The sequence below is a fragment of the Heloderma suspectum genome, chromosome 5 (assembly GCF_057233095.1).
Source record: "Heloderma suspectum isolate Gila_16-S chromosome 5, 16-S_ref, whole genome shotgun sequence".
NCBI classification, from domain to species: domain Eukaryota; kingdom Metazoa; phylum Chordata; class Lepidosauria; order Squamata; family Helodermatidae; genus Heloderma; species Heloderma suspectum.
Window position 1 is genome coordinate 226,168,401 of NC_139462.1, and position 24,574 is coordinate 226,192,974.

Here is a 24,574-nt window from a genome sequence, read left to right on the forward strand (position 1 = left end):
TCTGGTGGAACACCCCCGCCCGCACCCCCAAGCCCTGCTCGCCCCCTGCCCATGCTTGGCAAGTGGTCTGCACTGATCCTGGCAGCCTCGTCCAGCTCCATGATCACCATTTTTAAAAAAATAAAATGGCAATCACAAATGTGCATATTTGTGTATGCACAAAAAATGTGCATATCTGTGAATGTGCATATTTGCATGTGCACAAAAATGTGCATTTTCTGTGATGGCCATTTTATTTTTCAAAAAATGGTGACCTCAGAGCTCAATGAGGCCACCGGGGTGAGTGAGGGCTGCTCACTGAACACGACAGGGGCTAGAGCATGGTCCAGGGACTGGCGAGCAGGGTCAGGGGCTGGGCAGGCACCCAACGAACCTGGATGGGGGAGGTCACACATCTCTAAATGGATCAGCTCTTTGGCAAGGCAGAAGGAGCAGTGCGGGGCCTTGAATCTAGCCCAGCGCCAATCCCCCCCACACACACCAAAAAAGTATTGAGAAATGTAACACTAGTTTTTTGGGGGGAAGCACATATGCAGCCCCCTTTGTGTGTCACAGAAGGAGCATTCCTGTTTTCACCCATGGTTTTCAATCCAGCTGGGGTCACAGCCATGGTAGCCTGCTTCCATGTACACAGGGGTATTGGGATCCCCATGTCTTAAACCATGTTTACATCACATGATCCTGCAGACTATCTGTGTCTCTTGTCAACACTACACATGGACTGACCACTGTGACTGTTAGATGTGCACATTGAAATGGGCTTGTGCACTCAGATGCCACATGGTTATTTGTTTTGCTGCAGCATGGCTACCCCTCTGGAAATGATCTAGAACATGGGTACATAACCTCCATCCTTTGGGCTGGATCTGGGTCCTGCATCCAGCTTGTGGAGGCTTGTGTCACCTCATTGGTCCCTGTCCCCATGGCCTCTCCCCCTCCACAAACCCCTCCCCAACTGGGGGTTAGTGATGTACGAAAGTCACTTACCTGGTCCTGCAGCTTGCTTCGTGGTGGGGGGGAGGCGGCCCGGTTCTCCCCCCGAAGTTCAGCCCGGGGGGGGGAGGCACCGCGCCCCACCTCGCCCGGACGAAATTCAGGCCAGGGAGAAGCACCCCATCTCCCCGGCTGTGATATACAAAAGTGATTTTTTTAAAAAACACACCCACCCGTGATAGGCTACGAAACGATTAACGTAGCCTATCACAGCTAGATTTCCAAAGTCAGCCATGATAGGCTATGTTAATCGTTATGTAGCCTATCACGGGTGACTTTGAAGAAAAAAAAAAAGCGCGTACACAAATGCGTTCCTTATTTGGACCCGGGTAGTCTATGTAAAGATTTACCTAGACTATGGCGAAAATAAGGGCAATGCAAATAGTAAATCTTTACGTAGACTACCCAGGCCCAAATAAGGAATGCAAATGGCGGTGCCCATGGGTGCCGCCATTTCATACGCACTTTTTTTTTTTTCAAAGTCACCCGTGATAGGCTACATGATGATTAACGTAGCCTATCACGGCTGACTTTGGAAATCTAGCCGTGATAGGCTACGTTAATAGTTACGTAGCCTATCATGTGTGTGTGTGTTTTTTCATTCACCTTGTAATGGTGGCAGCAGCAGCCGGTCGGAAGACCAGCCGCCACCCCCGCCCCCGCCAAAATGCCGCCAAAACGCCGCCGAGACCCACTGCCGAGAGGGACATTCGAGGGAGGTAAGTCCCATCCCGGGGGGGGGGGCGGGGGGCTGAGAATTTCACCAACAATTTCGGGGGGCCGAATGCGTTGGCATTCGTCCTCCCCGAGATTCGTGGAGAAATTCACGGCCATCCCTACTGGGGGTTGGGGAGGAGGAAGGGAGAGGAATCGCCACTGTTATCTCCAATCACAGGTTGGAAACAACAGCAGGGATTCTCCAGCACTGTGGCTTTGCTGTGCGCATACATTCCTGCGCACAGGCTATGCCCATCTGACATTAGGGATGGTGGAGAATTTCTCCCCGAAACTTCGGGGGGCCAAGCGCCAACGTGTTCGGCCCCCCGAACAAGTTTCGGAGAGAAATCCTCCGCCCCCCCGCCCCCCGCCCGCCCCCGGGACGGGACTTACCTTCCCTGAATGTCCCTCCCGGCGGCGGGTCCGGCTGGCGGTTCGTCCGGTGTTCGAGCGGGGCGGGAGCGGCAGCCGGTCTTTCGACTGGCTGCCGCCCCCGCCATTGCAATGAAAGAAAAAAAATAAAAACGTCCCCTGATAGGCTACGTGACGATTCACGTAGCCTATCACGGCAAGATTTGCAAAGTCAGCCGTGATAGGCTACGTGAATCGTCACGTAGCCTATCACGGGTGACTTAAAAAAAAAAAAAAAAAGTGTGTACGGATAATGGCGGCCCCCATAGGGAGCCGCCATTCCCATTCCTTATTTGGTCGCTGTAGTCTACATCAATGTTTACGTAGACTACGGCGAAAATAAGGGCAACGCTATTTGCGTTGCCCTTATTTTCGCCGTAGTCTACGTAAACATTGACGTAGACTACAGCAACTAAATAAGGAACGCGAATGGCGGCTCCCTATGGGGGCCGCCATTCGCGTACGCGCTTTTTTTTTTTTTTTAAAGTCACCCGTGATAGGCTACGTGACGATTCACATAGCCTATCACGGCTGACTTTCCAGATCTAGCCGTGATAGGCTACGTGAATCGTCACGTAGCCTATCAGGGGACGTTGTTGTTTTTTTTTTTTACTTTCGTGTTCGCGGCCGGGCGAGGCAGGAAGCCTCCTCCCCGGCCTGAATTTCGGCCGGGCAAGGCGGGAAGCCTCCCCCCCCGGCCTGAATTTCGGCCGGGCGAGGCGGGAAGCCTCCCCCCCCGGCCTGAACTTCGCGGGGGGAGCAGCGAAGCGCTCCCCCCCACCGCGAAAAAGCTGCGAGAAAAGGTAAGTGACTTTCGTTCACCCCTATCTGACATCATATGGCCCCTCAGCCTGTTTTGGGTCTGCAGCCCTGACCTAAGAGGTTATCCCTGAACAAGGATAGGATTGCAGCTTTAGCAAGATGATATCCTCATGTGTGTTTCTATTTTATTTTATTTTACAGGTGATTTCGAACTAACGGACAGTCCTGACCAAATTCTAGGTAAGAAAAAGATGGGGTGACAGTTCTTTTCCACCCTTCCTCCCCCTCTCCTGACTTGGGAGAAAGAGAGGGAGGCTTTGGAGCTGAAGCTAAATGGATATTAATTTCCTAATCAATTCTAATTATAGTGGTACGCTTGGCAGCCTATTACTTTGCATGGTATTATGAAAATGTATTCTCAAGTGCTACCATCTAGCAGGGACATAATTATAAATTATACTTATTGCCGTAACAACAATTACTGAGAGACATCGCGGCAACCCCCCGGCGCTGCCATCCAATGATGCCTGAAGTGGGAAGCCGGTGTGCAGCCAGGAGTTCCGCATTGCGCCAGGGTGCTCCAGCAAGAGCCCAAAGGAGAGCACAGCAGTGCAGAGCTCTAAGAGAGCAGGAAATCATAGGGTCCAGATCCTGATGGCAAGGCAAGAATGGCAGCATCTGCCTGCCACAGAACATCTCATGCCACCCAGAGCACAGAGGGCCACAAGGACAACAGCCAAAATATGTCCATCAGTCCTGGAGGTGGATGTAAAATGAAACCTCCCTTTTTCCCCATCAGCCAGGCAGTGAGAATTCAAAGTAGGGGGCAACTCTTTGGTTTCCATAGAGGGCCACACTGGGGAAGGAGGCACCAGGACTTTTATGAGCATTCCTTTTGAATGCTCCAGAGAGCCATCGAGCTTTTGGTGATGTTTCTAGGATTTCTTCAGCATCTGTCAGCTGTAGCACAAGCCACATCTGGGAATCCCAGGGCAGCCATACTACCTCCAGCTACATAATGTCACTGTCCACATATGGGGGCAAGGAGGAATCAATGCAGCATAGGAACATCCTGCTTTCATTGCTGGTTGTGTGGCAGCTGAGGCCATAGGTTCATTTAAACCAGGGGTGCAGAACCCCTTTGAGCCTGAGGGCTGCATTCCATTTGGGAGCAGCTCTCGGGGGCTGCATTCCATGGGTGGGGCTGATGCCAAAGGGGAGTGGGACCAGAGGCAAAAGAGGTGGGGCCAAAAATGCCCAGCATACTTTAGCCTAAAGTTCTTTCTGCCAGTCACGATGCCTCTAACATCCCTATCCAGCATGCATCAGCTGCCGGCCGAGGTCAAGGAATTGAACTCAGAGATGAGGAAAAGGGGGCGTTTCAGTGGGTGGAGAGGGGAGGAGACTGGAGAGGCCAGGATATGAGCTATCCTGGGTGCCTGCCAGCTTCCTTCCCTCCCTGTCCAAAGCGCTATTGCTAGATGGGCCAAACAGCTCGACTAGCAAAATATACACCTCCACTTAGGGATGGACAGATTCTATAGAATGTGTTCCTTCTGCATTTCATGGGTTGCCAGGTGCCTTTCATTCTGTCATCCGTTCATTAATGGAATTGGATTTTTTCCAATTCCCCGAATTTGCACAAATTTGCACTTGCAAAAATGCACAAATGAACCCAAAATGTGCAAATCCCCCTCCACAAATGTGCAAAGCCCCCCAAATGTGTGTTTTAATGCTGTAGCCTATGGAGGAAATGTTCATTGTTGATTTTTACAAAATTTATTTTATTGTATGTATTTTTCTACCACAAAATATATCAGAATTATTTTTTTTTACTGTTCTGGAAATTTGTGGCATTTGTTGCTTGGAAAAAGCCAGTTCACTGTGGAATCTGTGGATTGGATTAATAGAAATCTGAACTTCTTTAATTCCATTGCATATTCCTCTGATATCCTTACCTCCACGGCTCCTCCTGCCCTGTTAGGGATGTACGAAAGTCACTTACCTGTTTGAGGATTATGCTGATGCTGGGGGGGAGGCGCTCCATCCCTACCCCCGAAATTCTGGCCGGGGGGGAGGCGCTCCATCCCTCCCCCCCAAATCCTGGCCGGCCGGCTCCTCTCTACAGGGATTCTGCGGAGCCGCCAGCCGGCTCCGCCAGCGGCAGGACATCCGGCCGCTGGCTAGCAGGGACACAAATGGCGGTGGCCATAGCTGCCACAGTTTGCATCCCTGCAGTCAGCCGTGATAGGCCACGTAAATGTTTACGTGGCCTATCATGGCTGATTAAAAAAACAAAAACAAAAACGCATGTACGCAAATGGCGGAGCCCATGGGCGCCGCCATTTGCATTCCTTATTTTGGCACGTCTTAGTCTATGTAAACATTTACGTAGACTACGGCGAAAATAAGGGGAACGCAAATAGCGTAGATGCGTGCCAAAATAAGGAATGCAAATAGCATGCCAAAAATTATGAATGCAAATGGCGGCGCCCATGGGCGCCGCCACTTGTGTACGTGCGTTGTTGTTGTTGTTTTTTAATCAGCCGTGATAGGCTACATAAACATTTATGTAGCCTATCACGGTGTTTTTTAAAATTTAGCCGTGATAGGCTACATAAATCTTTACGTAGCCTATCACATTTTTGTTTGTTTGTTTGTTTGTTTTAAACTTGGAAATGGCGGCGGCGGCAGCCGGTCGGAAGACCGGCTGCCGCCGCTGCCACACCGCCGCCGGAGCCGCCACCGGAGCCTCCGCCGCCACCAGGAAGATCCGCCCAAGGTAAGTCCCGTCCCGGGGGGGCGGGGGGCCATTCTGCCACCGATTTCGGGGGGCCGAATGCACTGGCATTAGGCCTCCCTGAGATCCATGGCAGAACTTTTGTACATCCCTACCTGCTCTGAGTTCAGAGCTTCCGATCATCAAGGGCACAGTTGATAGTTAATAAAATGTGTTTGGCAAGTTTAATCTCTCCTGCCCCAACTGCAGACTTGTCCCCCCAAAAGCCATGTCCTTTCCATCTTGGCTTAATAGAAGCTGTTCTCCATTCATGGTAGGGACGGCGGAGAATTCCCCCTGGAGTCCGTGGCAAAACGGACCACTCACCTCCGCCACCCTGCGAAGTTCACACCGGCCGGACCCTACCTGCTGCTGGCTAGGTCTTGGTCCGTCCGCTGCTATCTGCTGCTGTCCAGTGCCAGTCTGTGGACACAAATGGCGTCCGGAGTAGCGGACGCCATTTGCATCCCTGCTCTTTGTCATGATAGGCTACATAAATCTTTATGTCCACTATGCCAGATGCCATTTGCGACTGCAGACCAGCACCGGACAGATGTCCTGCAGTGGATGGACTCGCTGCAGAGTGGAGCCAGCCGGGGAGGATTCCAGGGGGAGGAACGGATCGCCTCCCCCCCGCAGACCCCCCAGCAGACTCGCGTAGGTGGGGTTCATACAATCCTAATTGATAGGACCTTTTTGCCTGATAGAAGTGCCTGACAGCCCACAAGAATATCAGAAGAGCCCTGCTGGATCAGACCAAGGTCCATCTAGTCCAGCATTCTGTTCACACAGTGGCCAACCAGCTGTTGACCAGGAACCCACAAGCAGGGCATGAGTGCAACAGCACCCTCCCTCCCATTTTCCCCAGCAACTGGTGTACATAGGCTCCCTTCCTCTGGTGCTGGTAGCACATGGCCATCAGGACTAGTAGCCCAGAGGCACAATCTGTCAGGGTCGTCTCCTGAGCATACCTCATTCAAAGAGATTTTGCCTATGCACTTGCCAAACCTTCCTTCATTTGAAAAGGGGCTTGCTGAAAAGAATTTCCCCATGGAAGTCAAGGCCACTGTGATCTTGGGTGCCGCCAGCTGCAGTCACTCTTTCAGATAATGAAAAATACTTCAGCATCATTCAAGTTGGCAATATAGGAGCTGAAAATTAATTGAGTTCAGACTGCAGCACAATCCAGCAAGGAAGGAGCAACATGCCCGGAAATTAATTAGTGTACTGGCTTCCAAGGGCATCCAAATCCAAAAGGACACATGGCACACAAATGCGTGTAACTGACTGTCCTCAAATTTTCTTCTTTTTTGAATGAAAAAAAGCAAATTCTGGGAGAAGGGTTGCTTAACCCTTTTGATGCCGACTAACAACAGGGTTATTATCATCACCACCACCACCACCACCACCATCATCATCATTCCATCCTGGCTAAAATGGTCTCCCAAGCTGATTCTCACTCTCCCTTCTGAGGGAAAAGATGAAGATACCCAGGCCTTTCCCCCTGCAGTAGGGGTGGACGAAAGTCACTTACCTGTCGTCGAAGGCCGTTCGCGGTGGGGGGGAGGCGCTTCGCTGCTCCCCCCGCGAAGTTCAGGCCGGGGGAGGAGGCTTCCAGCCTCGCCCGGCCGAAATTCAGGCCGGGGGGGAGGCTTCCCGCCTCGCCCGGCCAAAATTCAGGCCGGGGAGGAGGCGCCTCGCCTCGCCCGGCCGCGAACGCGAAAGTAAAAAAAAAAACAAAAACGCCCCCTGATAGGCTATGTGACTATTCATGTAGCCTATCACAGCTAGATCTGCAAAGTCAGCCATGATAGGCTACGTGAATCGTCACGTAGCCTATCAGGGGGCGTTTTTTTTTTTTCTTTCATTGCAATGGCGGCGGCGGCAGCCGGTCGAAAGACCGGCTGCCGCTCCCGCCTCGTTCGACCACCCGCCGAACCGCCGGCCGGACCAGCCACCGGGAGGGACATTCGGTGAAGGTAAGTCCCGTCCCGGGGGGGGTGCAGGGTGCAGGGGGGTGCGGAGGATTTCTCCCCGAAACTTGTTCGGGGGGCCGAACACGTTGGCGCTCGGCCCCCCGAAGTTTCGGGGAGAAATTCTCCGCCATCCCTACCCTGCAGTGAGAAAAATCAGGCGTGAGGATGCTATTGCACTCATGTTCTAATTATGGGTTTCCCATAGGTTGGTTGCCACTGTGTGAACACAATGCTGGATGAGATGGGCCTTTGGTCTGATCCAGCATGACTCTTAAGGGGAAAAAAAAATACTGGAGGGGCCAACCCCAGCAGGAGCCCTCTTTCCAAAATGGCAGCCTCCTGAGACTGCTTTTTGTTTGTAAAAAGTCGCAGGAAAGTTCCACCCAGCTGCAGTAACGTGTGGTTTGGCCCTCAGTGAAGCGCTTGCCATGTTTGCCCTGAAAGAGTCATGGTTTTGAAAGACACTGTGGCCATAACCTGTGGTAAGGAGGGCAGAAGTGAGGAGCAGGAGAATTCCCTGTGGTGATGTTCTGCCTTTGGAAACTCCTTCTACTACAAGATGTCAAGTTGGCTGGCTTGGTGATGACCTTTGGAAATCCTTTTGTGCGTGTTTCAAATGCTTTTTAATCAGCCACTCCTGGTGGATGCATGCATCTACCATGACTTGTAGCCATTGAGAGTCTTATCCTCCATGACATTTTCCAAGCTGCTTTTAAAGCGATCTAACCTAAGGGTGCCATTTCCACCATCATTCTTGGCTGCACAAAATATTTTACAACATTGGACTAATGGCCTGGCATCACAACTCTAGAACACTGAGAAAAGTCAGCCTGCTCCTATCTCAGTTGGGTATTTCTTTTTCTGGTTCAGTTTTGGATTTGCTGTTCACCATGGCTCCTGCCACCCCATTGAGCTTGCATCCCTGCCCAACCTCACGTTGTCCGATTTCAAGTATCCACCCACCTAAGCCTTGTGTTGACCCCCACTCCCCCTTTGCTAATTTTGAGGGAGAAGGAGATTGTTGATACCTAAGAACTCTAATACTGGATGTCATGGCATTGTTGACCCCCTAGAATGATCTCCCCGACAAGGGCCACCTGGCACCAACATTGTTATCTTTTTGGTGCCAGGTTAAGACCTTTCTCTTCTCCCAGGCATTCAACAGTACATGATAAGTGTTAAATCAATCCTGGAATGTCTTATGGTTATGGTTGTTTGTTTTTGAAATTGTTTGTTTGAAGTTGTTTTAGATATATGTTTCTTTTGTGTAAATTGTCTGTTCATGTGTTTTTTTATGTGAATGGTTTTTAATCTCTGTATATTGTATTATCAATGTTTTTAATCTTTGTAAATTGCCCAGAGAGCTCCGGCTATTGGGAGGTATAGAAATGTAATGGATGTATGAATGAATGAATGAATGAATGAATGAATAGAACATAAGAAGAGCCCTGGTACCTAGTCTAGCATTCTGTTCACACCGCTGCCTGTGGGAAGCCCACAAGTAGGACATGAGTGTAGGGATGCACAGACTGTGTAAAATCTGTTCCGTCTGTGTTCCACGGATTGTCAGGAGCCTTTCTTTCCATTGTCCGCCCACATATGGATGCGAATTTTTTTTCCCATCTTGCAGAAAAATACAAATAGTTATGTAAATATTTATGTATTTACATAATTTACTTCAGTACATTACATTTAGCGTATTGTCCCCCATTCATGGATCACTGCCTTGTTGTGCCGAAAGGGCTTGCGTAACTCAGTGAAGCCATAAGCTGTGCCGTGCAGACCCACCCAAGATGGACAGGTCATGGTGGAGAGTTCTGACAACATGTGGTCCACTGGAGAAGGAAATGGCAACCCTCTCCAGTATTCTTGCCAAGAAAACCCCATGGAACGTATCACAAGACTAAAAGATATGATGCTGGAAGATGAGCCCCTCAGGTTGGAAGGTGTCCAATAAACTACTGGGGAAGAGCAGAGGGAATTTCCAAGTAGCGTCAGAAAGAGTGAAGCGGCTGGGCCAAAGCCGAAAGGACACTCAGCTGTGGATGTGTCTGGTGGTGAAAAGAAAGTCCAATGCTGTAAAGAACAATATTGTTAAGATACCTGGAATGTCAGATCAATGAATCAAGGTAAGCTGGAGGTGGTCAAACATGAGATGGCAAGATTGAACATTGACATCTTGGGAATCAGCAAACTAAAATGGACAAGCATGGGCAAATTTCATTCAGGTGACCATTATATCTACTACTGTGGGCAAGAATCCCTTAGAAGAAATGGAGTAGCACTCATAGTCAACAAAAGGGTGGGAAAAGCAGTACTGGGGTACAATCTCAAAAACGATAGAATGATCTCAGTACGAATCCAAGGCAAACCATTCAACTTCACAGTATTCAAATCTATGCCCCAACCACTGATGGCAAAGAAGCTGAGGTTGATCAGTTCTATGAAGACCTACAACACCTTCTAGAACTAACACCAAACAAAGATGTCCTCTTCATCATAGGGGATTGGAATGCTAAAGTAGGAAGTCAAGAAATCACTGGGATAACAGGCAGGCATGGCCTTGGTGTACAAAATGAAGCAGGACAAAGGCTAATAGAGTTTTACCAAGAGAACACACTGATCATAGCAAACACTCTTTTCCAACAGCACAAGAGGTGACTTTACACATGGACATCACCAGATGGTCAATATCAAAATCAGATTGATTATGTCCTTTGCAGCCAAAGATGGAGAAGCTCTATACAGTCAGTAAAAACAAGACCTGGAGCTGACTGTGGCTCAGATCATGAGCTTCTTATTGCAAAATTTTGGCTTAAATTGAAGAACGTCGGGAAAACCACTAAACCATTCAGGTATGACCTAAATCATATCCCTTATGAATACACAGTGGAGGTGAGGAATAGATTTCAGGGATTAGACCTGATAGACAGAGTGCCTGAGGAACTATGGACAGAGGTCCGTAACACTGTTCAGGAGGCAGCAATGAAATCCATCCCAAAGAAAAAGAAATGCAAGAAAGCCAAGTGGCTGTTTGATGAGGCTTTACAAGTTGCTGAGGAAAGAAGGGAAGCGAAAAGCAAGGGAGAAAGGGGAAGATATACCCAACTGAATGCAGAGTTCCAGAGAATAGCAAGGAGAGGCAAGAAGGCCTTTTTAAATGAACAGTGCAAAGAAATCAAAGAAAACAATAGAATGGGAAAGACTAGAGATCTTTTCAAGAAAATCGGAGATCTCAAGGGAACATTTTGTGCAAAGACAGGCATGATAAAGGACAAAGAAGGCAGGGACCTAACAGAAGCAGATGAGATTAAGAAGAGGTGGAAAGAATAAACAGAAGAACTATACAGGAAAGATCTGAATGTCCCTGATACCCATGAGTGTGCGGTCACTGAACTTGAGCCGGACATCCTCGAGAGTGAAGTCAAGTGGGCCTTAGGAAGCATTAGTAACAACAAAGCTAGCGGAGATGACAGCATTCCAGCTGAGCTCTTTAAAATCCTAAAAGATGATGCTGTTAAAGTGCTGCACTCAATATGCCAACAAATGTGGAACACTCAGCAGTGGCCACAAGACTGGAAAAGGTCAGTTTACATTCCAATTCCAAAGAAGGGCAATGCCAAAGAGTGTTCAAACTACCGTACAATTGCACTCATTTCACATACCAGCAAGGTTATGCTCAAAATCCTACAAGCTACATTCAGCAGTATGTAAATCCAGAACTACCGGAAGTACAAGCTGGGTTTCGAAGAGGCAGAGGAACTAGAGATCAAATCGCCAACATTCACTGGATTATGGAGAAAGCAAAAGAATTCCAGAAAAACATCTATTTCTGCTTCATTGACTATGCTAAAGCCTTTGATTGTGTGGATCACAACTAACTGTGGCAAATTCTGAAAGAGATGGGAGCATCAGACCACCTTACCTGTCTCCTGAGAAACCTGTACGAGGGTCAAGAAGCAACAGTAAGAACCAGACATGGAACAACAGATTGGTTCAAATTTGGGAAAGGAGTACGACAAGGCTGTATATTGTTGCCCTGCTTATTTAATTTATATGCAGAGTACATAATGAGAAACACTGGGTTGGATGAATCACAGGTCGGAATTAAGATTGCCGGGAGAATTATCAACAACCTTAGATATGCAGACGATACCACCCTTATGGCAGAAAGCAAAGAGGATCTCAAGAGCCTCTTGTTGAGGGTGAAAGTGGGGAGTGCAAAAGCTGGTGTGAAACTGAACATTAATAAAGCTAAGATCATGGCATCTGGCCCCATCACTTCCTGGCATATAGAAGGGGAAGAAATGGAAGCAGTGACAGATTTTGCTTTCTTGGGCTCCAAGATCACCGCAGACGGTGACTGTAGCCATGAAATTAAAAGACGCTTGCTCCTTAGGAGGAAAGCTATGGCAAACCTAGACGGCATAGTAAGAAGCAGAGACATCACCTTGCTGACAAAGGTTTGTATAATCAAAGCTATGGTTTTCCCAGTAGCAACGTATGGCTGTGAGAACTGGACTATAAGGAAGCCTGAGCGCCGAAGAATTGATGCTTTCAAACTGTGGTGCTGGAGAAGACTCTTACGAGTGCCCTGGACTGCAAGGAGGTCAAATCAGTCCATCCTAAAGGAAATCAGCCCTGACTGCTCATTGGAAGGACAGATATTGAAGCTGAAGCTCAAATATTGTGGCCACCTAATGCGAAGAGAAAACTCCCTGGAAAAGACCCTGATGCTGGGAAAGACTGAAGGCAAAAGGAGAAGGGGACGGCAGAGGATGAGATGGCTAGATAGCATCACCGATCCAGTGAATATGAACTTGAGCACACTCCGGGAGAGAGCGGAGGACAGGAAGGCCTGGCGTGCTATGGTCCATTGGGTCACGAAGAGCTGGACATGACTGAACGACTGAACAACAACCCCCATTCCATTCAATGTTTCCTCTGCAGAAACTTACGTATTTTCCTACGAATTTATATGAGGAAATCTTGGGAAAGTAAAAAACTCATCCAAAAGTCCACGGATTCCGCACAGCCTGTGGGGGGCACTCCGCAGCAGATTCTGCAGGTCGGATTCTTAGAAATCCAAGCTCCTTTTGGTCTGTCTCGAATTTCTCCAGCATCCCTACATGAGTGTAATAGCACCCTCCTGCTGATATTCCCCAGCAACTGGCCTTGAGAGCCATATGGCCTCTGATACTGAAGGCAATATATAGCCATCATGACTAGTAAGTAGTGACAGCTTCATCCTCCATGAATCTGTATAAACCCCCATTTAAAGCCATAGCTTTAAAGCTGATGGTTGTAACCACAGCTTCTGGCAGCAAATTCCATAGTTTAATGAGGGATGGCACGGGTGCCCGACTGGGTCTGGGAACCTGCCGAATCCCCCCCCCCATATGTGCCTCCAAACCTTGCCCGGCGAACCCCCACTCCTGCCCCCCACACCCAGCAAGAGGCCAGGACTTACAGCAGCCACCCAGTTTTCATGCAAGCCCCATTTTAGCGCAAGATGGGTACTCCATATTTTTCATAGATCTATTGCTGCACACAACTGTGGCCATAAAGGGACATTGCAGCCATATTAGAGGCGTCTGATATGGTTGAAATGGCCCTTCACGGCCACCATTGTTCTCTGCAGTGAAAAAATAGAGTCCCGATCTTGTGCTTAAATGGGGTTTGCAGGGAGACCAGGTCAGCAGCCAAACAGAGAGATGCCCTGCTCTGCTGCTGCCCACAGACACACAACAGCCCCATTGGCTTGCCGCATGCTGCTCACTGGGTTGGTTAAATAGCAGGAGTTCAGTGGGCAAGGCACGGGGGGTTCCAGCCCTCCCTAAGTTTAACTATGCTATATGTGTGATATCCTTCCCCCCCTCATTCTTCCACCCAAACAGCACAAGAGTGCTGATTGGTTGCTACACTGAGCACATGGCAGGATGGAACTGCCTGCGTTTAGTTGGTAAGCTGTTCTGTTTGACCGACATTGATCCTGAAACTGTTGGTTGCAGACACAGATGGATTCTGCAGTTAGCTTTAGCAGTACCATTGTAATTAAGCCATTGAAAACATTGAAAACATATGGTATTTTACCACTATTGTGGAGTCAGGAACACTCCATTTTCTTTTAGGAAATGGTGTAAGAGTAGCATCAAGAATACCATCTCCTCCGACTCCCTTTTGTGTCCTTCCCCATAAATCCTTCGCATGATGGAAGGCCTTCACTAGATGTCTGTACCAACATGTTTGCTACCAGGGTAGAAAGTTGAGTCACACTGCCAAGCAAGGGAGTGCAGCATCAGCTTGCAACATCCTATGGCCCTTTACACTAGCTCAGTGGTGGAGAACCTCTAGTCCGTGGGCTAAATCCAGCCCTCTGATGTCCCCCATCGGGCCCACGGTCCACCTTCTGTGCCACACTGCGCAATATTTTCCAAAGATGCTCTATGTTAACTTTCAGGTGGATCTCCAGATCTAAAGGTTGTCAGCAGGAACTGCACAGAAGAAGGCTGGTCAGAACCTTTCCCTCATTACTATGATGCCTGTGGATTTGATGAGAATGACACCATGTCTAATTATAACCAGGTAGGCTGGAACAACAAATCACTCTTTTTTCTGGCACATGTCAGTTTCACATGTGTTCATGTGTCCATTCTTTTCCATTTCTGCATTAACATTCATTTGTTTTTTTAAAAAAAAAATCTGCATGGAAATCCATATTTATATATGTATTTTGAATAGAGTTTCCTCACAAAATATACATTTCTAACTGTATGTTATCAAGGCATATGCATTTCTTCTCTAAGGGAGCAATCCTACAGGGATAGGCAGCATCCTCCAAACTTGGAGGCGACCGCCTATCCAATGCGGGGCAGGAGAAATGCAGAGGGGATCGTCCCCTCCATGCTTCAGCTGCCCTGCATTGGCAGCTAGACAGCCAATTTTGGCTGTCTAGCTGCAGGAAGTCAGAGCAGGGGACGCAGCAGCCAGATGACATGTTGGATGTGTCATACCAGCATTTCTGAGTTCCCTGACCTGACACGCCCCCAGGAACACCCTGTTTTCAGCATTCCACACTCCTCTTCCTAGCGCGGAGGACGGGGCCATTCCATGCTGCCTGTGAGGCAGTGCAGGAGGGATTGAAGGTCGGTTCACAGGGAACCAACTTATCCTATGGCTGTCTAGCCACTGACAAGCGGCCATGGGATTGTGCCCTAAGGCTATTTCATTCAAGAATACTTATTTATTTACAATAGTTCTATAGTGCTTAATACTAACAGAGCAAAAACAAATCATGTTAAAATGTCTAATTAAAATACATTAAAGTACATAAAGCACGTGAAAAAATAATATGATATAATATTAAAAACAATATAAAATAATAAATAAAAAATATTTGTGCATTTTAAAATGCACTTTGATATGTTTTTGAGCCCAAAACTCAAAAACCCCACCCCACGAAAGGCACGTCAAATGGAGCACTTACCTGCTGCCATTCGCGCTGCTTTGCGAATGGTGGCTGCGTCTGCGGCCGCCATTTGCTTCTTCATTATAGCTGTGATAGGCTACGTAAATAATTACGTAGCCTATCACGGCTAACGCAGGGATGCCATTTGCGTCCCTGCGGAGGCCATGTTAGGGATGGCGGAGAATTTCTCCTCGAAACTTCGGGGGGCCGAGTGCCAATGCATTCGCCCCCCCAAAATCGGTGGTGAAATTCTCCGCCCCCCCGCCCCCCCGGGATGGAACCTACCTTTGATGAATGTCCCTCCCGGCGGCGGGTCCCGGCAGCGGTTCGGCGGGTCTTTGTCAGGGGCGGGGGCGGCAGCCGGTCTTTCAACTGGCTGCCGCCGCTGCCATTACAAGGAAAGTAAAAAAAAACAAAAACCCGTCATAGGCTACGTAACGATTAACGTAGCCTATCATGGCTAGATCTCCAAAGTCAGCCGTGATAGGCTACGTTAATCGTCACATAGCCTATCATGGGTGACTTTGAAAAAAAAAAAGCACGTACGCAAATGGCAGCCCCCAAGGGCGCCGCCATTTGCGTACGTGCTTTTTTTTTTCAAAGTCACCTGTGATAGGCTACGTGACGATTTATGTAGCCTATCACGGCTGACTTTGGAGATCTAGCCGTGATAGGCTACGTTAATCGTTACGTAGCCTATGACGGGGGCGTTTTTTTGTTTTTTGTTTACTTTTTTCGCAGCCGGGTAGACGGGGCGCTTCTACCCGGCCTGAATTTCGCTGGCGAAGGATGGGGCGCCTCCCCCCCTGGCCTGAATTTCAGCTGGGCGAGGCGGGGCGCCTCCCCCCCCCTCGCCTGAACTTCGGGGGGAGAACCGAAGCGCCTCCCCCCCACCATGAAGCAACCTTCGAGAACAGGTAAGGGACTTTTGTCCATCCCTAGCCATGATAGGCTACATAATTCTTTATGTAGCCTATCACAGCAAAAGACAGGGGCGGAAATGGTGTAGTGGTCGCCATTTGCGCCCCTGTCTTTTGCCGTAATAGGCTACATAAATATTTACGTAGTGTATCATGGCAAAAAACAGGAATGCAAATGGCAGCAGCTGTAGCTGCTGCCATTTGTGTTCCCTTTTTTTTTCACCATGATAGGCTTTCGTACATCCCTATCTGTAGCTGGAAAAAGTTGAGGATGATGAATCTCCCCAAACTAGAAGTTGGCTGTATCACAACTAAGATAGGTCTGATTTTGGGTAGATAGTAGGGATGGCGGAGAATTCCACCACAGACACCGGGGGGGTGGATTCTTAGAATCCGCCCCCCCCAGAGTCCATGGCAGAATGGACCACCCCTCCCCACCACCCTGCAAAGTCCAACCTGGCCACATCCTACCGGGCACCACCGGGTTCGGGTCCAGCCAAGTCCATCCGCGGTGGTCTTCGGACGCAAATGGCATCCGGCGTAGCGGACACCATTTGCGTCCCTTTGCCTTACTGTGATAGGCTACATAAATCTTTACATAGCCTATCATGGTAAGGCAAAAGGACACAAATGGTAAGGGGTAAGGCAAAGGGACACAAATGGTAAGGGGTAAGGCAAAGGGACACAAATGGTGTCCGCTACACTGGACGCCATTTGCGTCCGAAGACCGGCCGCAGCCGGAGGTCCGGCAGCAGCCAGCAGAGGACTCACCGCAGAGTGGAGCCGGCCGGGGAGGATTCCGGGGGGGAGGACCAGATAGCCTCCCCCTCGTGGACCCTCAGCAGAGCCACGTAGGTGGGGTTCATACACCCCTAGAGGATAGACAACCAGTTCATGGGCAGTTGCAACCGCGCTATGAGAGGAGCACCACCATGCAAGAGTCATGTCGCATTCAGCCACATGCTGTGGCAGGTGAAACAGTGTCTTGTCCGTCACACAGTTTTATTGCTTCTGGGTTGTAGTAAAAGTCACCATCACATGGTGGCCAATATATATGCCCAGCGTAAGATTGCAGAGAGCCACCACATAGTGAATGGCTGTCCGAAACCACCTTTGAAATGTTTAAGAAGTTTGGGCTGAGCTCTTATGGATAAGGACATTATATTAATTTCTTGTATCGAATACCCCAGTGGTTCTTTTTTTTAAGGTATGATCTAGAGTAGTGATGAAATTACTCACAAACCCCAACCTCATTCCTTTCGGCCACTGTGGAGATCTCCCCCTTTTCCGCTACATTTCAGCAGTCCTTGTGAAAATGTTTGCTTATTCATACCCAGTTGCCCTCAGGGAGGTCCTCACATAGCCAAATCTGATTTGCTACTGAGTGTTGTGGTGTCATCTAACCAATATAACACATGGGCTCTCAGTTTCTGGTGGCTCTCTAGAGCCTCAGACAGAGAAGGTATTTCCAGTCGCCTGCTCTTGTTGTTGTTCAGTCGTTCAGTCGTGTCCAACTCTTCGTGACCCCATGGACCATAGCACGCCAGGCCTTACTGTCCTCTGCTCTCTCCTGAAGCATGCTCAAGTCCATATTCATTGCATCGATGATGCTACCTAGCCATCTCATCCTCTGCCGTCCCTTTCTCCTTTTGCCTTCAATCTTTCCCAGCATCAGGGTCTTTTCCAGGGAGTTTTCTCTTCACATTAGGTGGCCAAAATATTTGAGCTTCAGCTTCAGTATCTGTCCTTCCAAAGAGCAGCAGTCAGGGTTGATTTCCTTTATGATGGACTGATTTGACCTCCTTGCAGTCCAGGGGACTCATAAGAGTCTTCTCCAGCACCACAGTTCAAAAGTCACCTGCTACCTGGTCCATTGAACTGGAGGTGCCAATGGCCTGCATATGTGCTGCCACTGAGCTCTGAGTCTGCCCCCATCGTAACGACACTGCTGTGGCTTGCTTCCTCAGGATTACTACTACCTCTCGGTAAAGGCTCTGTACACGGTTGGGTACAGCACTTCCCTTGTTTCACTCACCACAGCTATGGTGATCTTGTGCCGTTTCAGGTGAGTCGGCATGAGCGGGAGGGATTTGGGAGATGTGAGTGCAGGGGGAAATGTGGCTAATGTTGTTGACGGGTTGTATGAGGAGTTCATAAATGTTTGCCAGTCATGCAAATATGGCACAATCACAACCCTGAAAATGAGCGCAAGAGCACATTCTCCTAAAATGCTCAAAAGTTCCCAAAAGTGCATTTGCACTGGGGGGGGGGGGAAATGCGCATTTTTATGCTTTACTCTATGGGGGGAAATGCGCATGTTGAGTGTGCTCTTTGGAAAATTGCATTTTCCCTGTTGGATATGTGCACTATTCCATTTTGACTAAAAGGAGAAAAGTGCACAAACGAAAGCAGGAAATGAGGTGAGACAAGCTTCAAAAGCCACTGGAATTGTGAGATGTGAGAGGTCCCTTGAAACCAAATATTTATGAGTGTGAGAATTCAAAATTTAGGCAACCAAACCTGTACACATGGTCTGGAACTACACATGCAAAAGATTGGGGTGGTAGAGTCCTGGTTTAGTATCAGATACTGCTTCCCATACCAGACTGCCAGCACTATGAGGTCATGAACAGAGGCCCTTCTCATCTGCTCACCAGCAAGTGCAATTAGGCTTGTAAGTACATTGGAGAGGGCCTTCTCAGTGGTGGCCCCACACCTCTGGATTCAGCTTCCATCAGGAGTTCATCAGGTCTCTTCTCTGCAGGTCTTCAGGAAGGCTCTGAACACCCACTTGTTTTTTGTTGGCTTTGTATTATCTCTGGGCTGCTGGGTTTTTTGTTGTCATCTGCTTTTATAGTGTTTTTATCATGTTTTATTATATATTTATGGCCTAGTTGTACACTTTGGTAATATGTTTTATTATATATTTATGGCCTAGTTGTACACTTTGGTAATATACCAAAAATATTTGGTAATATTTGGTAATATACCAAATATAATTTGGTAAGATACAAGATCTTGTATGCCATCTTGAGAGAGTTCTTCCTAAAAATTTATTTATTTATTTATTTATTTATTTATTTATTTATTTATTTCATTTCTATACCACCCAATAGCCAAAGCTCTTATACCTTTATTTAAAATACCTTTAAATAAAACAAACAGACTGTACTACTTCTGATTGCAAGATTTTTGAAGGTTCCTTTACATTTAAACAAACAAACAAAACAACACAAGCAGTCCCTGCATGTAGAGACTTAGCAAAGCAGTGTGAAGATAAGGTAGGAGGATTGTCCTTTCTGCCTAATGTGCTGCTTTCCTACTTGCAGAGCATTTGTTTTACATAGGGGACCATTCAGAAACAGAAAGCTGCATTCAGAGATGGTACAGCCCTCTCTATCACTTCAGGACTCTACATTCGGCTTCATGTGTAGTTCCAGCCATGTGGTCAAGCTATAGGTGGATACAATCAGCAAGTGTTTAGTGGCAGTTTTTGTGGATGGAGTTCATACCTCCACCATTGGAGAAACTGCTGTTGGCTGTAACCAGGTACAATCACAGATGCCCTGAACCTGGGAGTACCTGGGATTGTCTGTGTCAAGAAAAACAGAACACCTGGTTTCTTTGGTCTGAACTGGTCCAGTTGAGCTCAACTTACATTTGGCAGCTCTACACTGTTCTATATTCAGCAAACAGAAGTCAAGGTGGTATTTCCTGGTAGTGATTCCGGTTAACATGTTAGTTTGGGATGTGCAAGCTCAATTAGTTCGCATTTAAACGTGAACTGAATGAATTTGGCCCCCACCCCTAACCTACATCCCTGACCATTGGACATACAGGCACGGGCTGATGGAAGTTGTAGTCTGAAACACCTAGAGGGGCCCAGATTGGGGAAGGCTGATCTAAAAGAATGTAACATAGGGAACTGGTCTGCAAGTGGGATATGATATTTACTTTTTGTGGCCTTTTCTTTCCCTCTTGATCCCAGGAAACTGCACTGCACCCGCAACTTTATTCACATGAACCTCTTTGTTTCCTTCATTCTACGAGCCATATCGGTCTTCATCAAGGACGGAGTTCTGTATGCTGAACAAGATAGCAACCACTGTTTTATCTCGACGGTAAGGTAGGCCACAACCACGGCCTCTCACTTTCTAGGAAGAAAAGGAGTAATACTAGCTGCTTAAGAACATAAGAACATAAGAAGAGCCCTGCTGGATCAGATCAAAGGGCCATCTAGTCCAGCATTCTGTTCACACAGTGGCCAACCAGCTGCTTGCAGGAAATACACAACCAGGACACAAGTTTAGCTTGGAAAAAAGGAGGGAAAGGGGAGACATGGTCTACAAAATTATGCATGGTGTGAAGAATGTGGATAGGGAGACATTTTTCTCCCTCTCTGAAAATACTAGAACCCGGGGTCATCCTATGAAGCTGATGGGTGGGAGATTCAGGACTAGGGGTGGACGAAAGTCACTTACCTTTTCTCGCAGCTTGTTCGCGGTGGGGGGGAGCGCTTCGCTGCTCCCCCCGCGAAGTTCAGGCCGGGGGGGAGGCTTCCCGCCTCACCCAGCCGAAATTCAGGCCAGGGGGGGGAGGCTTCCCGCCTCGCCCGGCCGAAATTCAGGCCGGGGAGGAGGCTTCCCGCCTTGCCCGGCCGCGAACACGAAAGTAAAAAAAAAAACAAACCAACGTCCCCTGATAGGCTACGTGACGATTCACGTAGCCTATCACGGCTAGATCTGGAAAGTCAGCCGTGATAGGCTACATGAATCGTCACGTAGCCTATCACGGGTGACTTTAAAAAAAAAAAAAAAGCACGTACGCGAATGGCGGCCCCCATAGGGAGCCGCCATTCGCGTTCCTTATTTAGTTGCTGTAGTCTACGTAAACATTTACGTAGACTACAGCGACCAAATAAGGAAGGGGAATGGCGGCTCCCTATGGGGGCCGCCATTATCCGTACACACTTTTTTTTTTTTTTTAAGTCACCCGTGATAGGCTACGTGACGATTCACGTAGCCTATCACGGCTGACTTTGCAAATCTAGCCGTGATAGGCTACGTGAATCGTCATGTAGCCTATCAGGGGACGGTTTGTTTGTTTTTTTCTTTCATTGCAATGGCGGGGGCGGCAGCCGGTCGAAAGACTGGCTGCCGCTCCCGCCCCGCTCGAACACTGGACGAACCGCCAGCCGGACCCGCCGCCGGGAGGGACATTCAGCGAAGGTAAGTCCCGTCCCGGGGGGGGGCGGGGGGCGGGGGGGGCAGAGGATTTCTCCCCGAAACTTGTTCGGGGGGCCGAACACGTTGGCGCTTGGCCCCCCGAAGTTTCAAGGAGAAATTCTCCGCCATCCCTATAAAAGGAAATATTTCTTCACACAGCAAATGGTTAAACTATGGGATTCGCTACCACAGGATGTAATGATGGCCACTAGGGATGTCAGAGGATTCCGCCATGGATCTCAGTGAGGCCGAATGCCAGTGCATTCGGCCCCCAAAATCCGTGGTGGAACGAAGCCCCCCAGCCCCACCACCCGGTGAAAGGTGCGCAAAACAGAGCACTTACCTGGCGCCGTTCATGCTGCTTTGTGAATGGCGTCTGCGGCCACCATTAGCTTCACCATTTTTGCCGTGATAGGCTTAGGGGTGGACGAAAGTCACTTACCTGTCCTCGAAGCTTGTTCGCGGTGGGGGGGAGGCGCTTCGCTGCTCCCCCCGCGAAGTTCAGGCTGGGGGGGGGAGGCTTCCCGCCTTGCCCGGCCGAAATTCAGGCTGGGGGGGAGGCTTCCCGCCTCGCCCGGCCGAAATTCAGGCCGGGGAGGAGGCGCCTCGCCTTGCCCAGCCGCGAACTCCAAAGTTTTTTTTTTAAAAAAAAACGCCCCCGTGATAGGCTACGTGACGATTAACATAGCCTATCACGGCTAGATCTGCAAAGTCAGCTGTGATAGGCTACGTTAATCGTCATGTAGCCTATCACGGGTGACTTAAAAAAAAAAAGCGTACGCAAATGGCGGCCCCCATAGGGAGCCACCATTTGCGTTCCTTATTTGGTCGCTGTAGTCTCCGTAAAGATTTACGTAGACTACGGCGAAAATAAGGGCAACGCAAATAGCCACCACCATTTGCGTCCACAGGCTCCGCACGCCTGTGAATGCACCCGGCCGGCGGCTCCGTGGAGTTGCCGACCGTGGAGTGGAGCTGGCCAGGTTAGGATTTCGGGGAGAGGCGCGGAGTGCCTCCCTGCCACCGTGAATCACCCCCTTCGAAAAGGTAAGTGACTTTTGCACATCCCTAATGGCCACCAATTTGGATGTCTTTAAAAGGGGATTGGACTTTGCAGATCTAGCCGTGATAGGCTACGTTAATCGTCATGTAGCCTATCACGGGGGCGTTTTTTTGTTTGTTTCTTTTATTGGAATGGCAGGGGCGGCAGCCGGTCGAAAGACCGGCTGCTGCTCCAGCCCCGGACAAACACCCGACAAACTGCCAGCTGGACCCGCCGCCGGGAGGGACATTGGGCAAAGGTAAGTCCTGTCCCGGGGGGGGTGCGGGGGGCGGGGGGCGGAGAATTTCTCCCCGAAACTTGTTCGGGGGCCAAACACGTTGGCGCTTGGCCCCCCGAAGTTTCGGGGAGAAATTCTCCACCATCCCTAGATAGGCTACGTAAATACTTACATAGCTTATCACAGCAAAAAAACAGGAACACAAATGGCGGCCGCCATAGCCACCACCATTTGCGTCCACAGGCTCCACACACCTGTGTATGCACCCGGCCGGCGGCTCCGTGGAGTTGCCAGCCGTGGAGTGGAGCTGGCCGGGTTAGGATTTCGGGGGGAGGTGCGGAGCGCCTCCCCGCCACTGTGAATCACCCCCTTCGAAAAGGTAAGTGACTTTTTCACATCCCTAATGGCCACCAATTTGGATGTCTTTAAAAGGGGATTGGACAAATTCCTGGAGGAAAAGACTATTAGTCCTGATCGCCATGTGCTACCTTCAGTACCAGAAGCAGTGAGCCTATATATGCCAGTTGCTGGGGAACGTGGGCCGGAGGGTGCTGTTGCACTCTTGTCCTGCTTGAGCATTCCCATCTGACAGCTGGTTGACCACTGTGTGAACAGAATGCTAGACTAGATGGACCCTGTTTCTGATCCAGCATGGCTCTTCTTATGTTCTTATGTTCTTATGTGCAATAGCACCATCTTGCCCATGTTCCCCAGCAACTGGTGTACATAGGCACACTGCCTCTGATACTGTGAGATCATTATCCTCTCTACTGCCAGCCAGCCCCCACTTCATCCACTTCAGGTCTCACACTAAATTAGGGGAAATGACTTCCTAATTCCATTAGAAAACTGTATGTGTTATTGCACCTTAAAGTACAATAAATACTAGAGTCTGCATTTAACTGTGAGGGGGACAGGCACATGTAACATGGGCCGTTGGAATGAATGGGAGATTCCTAGGCATTATGCTGGCACCCAATCCCATCTCGGAATCTTGCAGAACCCGCCCCCCTTGTGCCCCCGAGCCATGCTTGCCAAGGCTGTGCCCCCACTCACTACTTGCCTGCACTCGCCACGCCACAAAAATGTGCACATTCACATATATGCAAAATGGGGCTGTGAATGGCCCATATACACAAGATTAAAAGCAAGCAAACAGCTGTAATTCTGTTTGAATTTGTAATTCTGTAACATATGGGTGATTCACAGCCCCATTTTGTATATATGTGAACATGTTCCTTTTCGTGATCACCATTTTATTTTATTTTTAAAATGGTGATCGCAGAGATCAACGAGGCCAGCTGGGTGAGTGCAGGTGGGTTGGTGAGCAGCAAGGAGCTTGACCGTAGGTCTGGGTGCACGTGAGTATTGGCAGGAGCTGGGAGGATGCCTGAAGAGCATGGACAGGGGCACATCCACCCATCCCTAGAGCTTTCCCCTCATGCAGATATCAAGCTAACTGGTCTTGATACAGATCAGGACAGCAGCAGGGGAGGCAAAGCGATAAAGCTCAGATGCCCCTACTCCAGGTTCTTGAAATGGATCTGGCCCCCTGCAGCTGTAATTTACCATTCACGGAATTGTTATTTGATTCACTGGGCTCTTGTCTAGGTTGGACCTGGGCTCGCTGTTTGAAGGAGTGATGCTGTGAATATCTGATTCTGCCACATTAAGTTGTGGCTGCATATTATCCGCTGTGGCACCCCAAAGGGGTGGTAGGTTTATGCCTATCAGGACATCAAGGAGAGGGGTGTTGGGGAGCAGGGAAGCAGCAGCTCCACTGTGGAACTGGCCGTGCATCTAAGCCAGCGTCCCCCAACTTGGTGCCCTCCAGATGTGTTGGACTACAACTCCCAGCATGACCCAGCCAGCATGGCTGACTGGGGCATGCTGGGAATTATAGTCCAACACATCTGGATGGCACCAGGATGACGAAGGCTGGCTTATGCCAGTTGTGCATGTGATGTGCAAGAAGAATTCAGATCTGTATGCCCACTGGGGATTTTTGTAGGATGAGCCTGTTGTACCCCCTTGCCCCCCCCC

At 49.1% G+C, this 24,574-nt stretch overlaps 1 protein-coding gene across 1 annotated transcript in view; it reads left to right on the forward strand.

The window, feature by feature from the left end:
• The window catches only part of ADCYAP1R1 (ADCYAP receptor type I), a 136,258-nt gene that overhangs the window by 40,881 nt on the left and 70,803 nt on the right, over positions 1 to 24,574 (forward strand). Inside the window, exons 4-7 of the mRNA XM_084855104.1 lie at positions 3,085 to 3,123; positions 14,099 to 14,223; positions 17,994 to 18,091; positions 20,015 to 20,147. Of these exons, the coding sequence (XP_084711230.1) occupies positions 3,085 to 3,123; positions 14,099 to 14,223; positions 17,994 to 18,091; positions 20,015 to 20,147 (395 nt within the window). The remainder of the gene's footprint in view (positions 1 to 3,084; positions 3,124 to 14,098; positions 14,224 to 17,993; positions 18,092 to 20,014; positions 20,148 to 24,574) is intronic.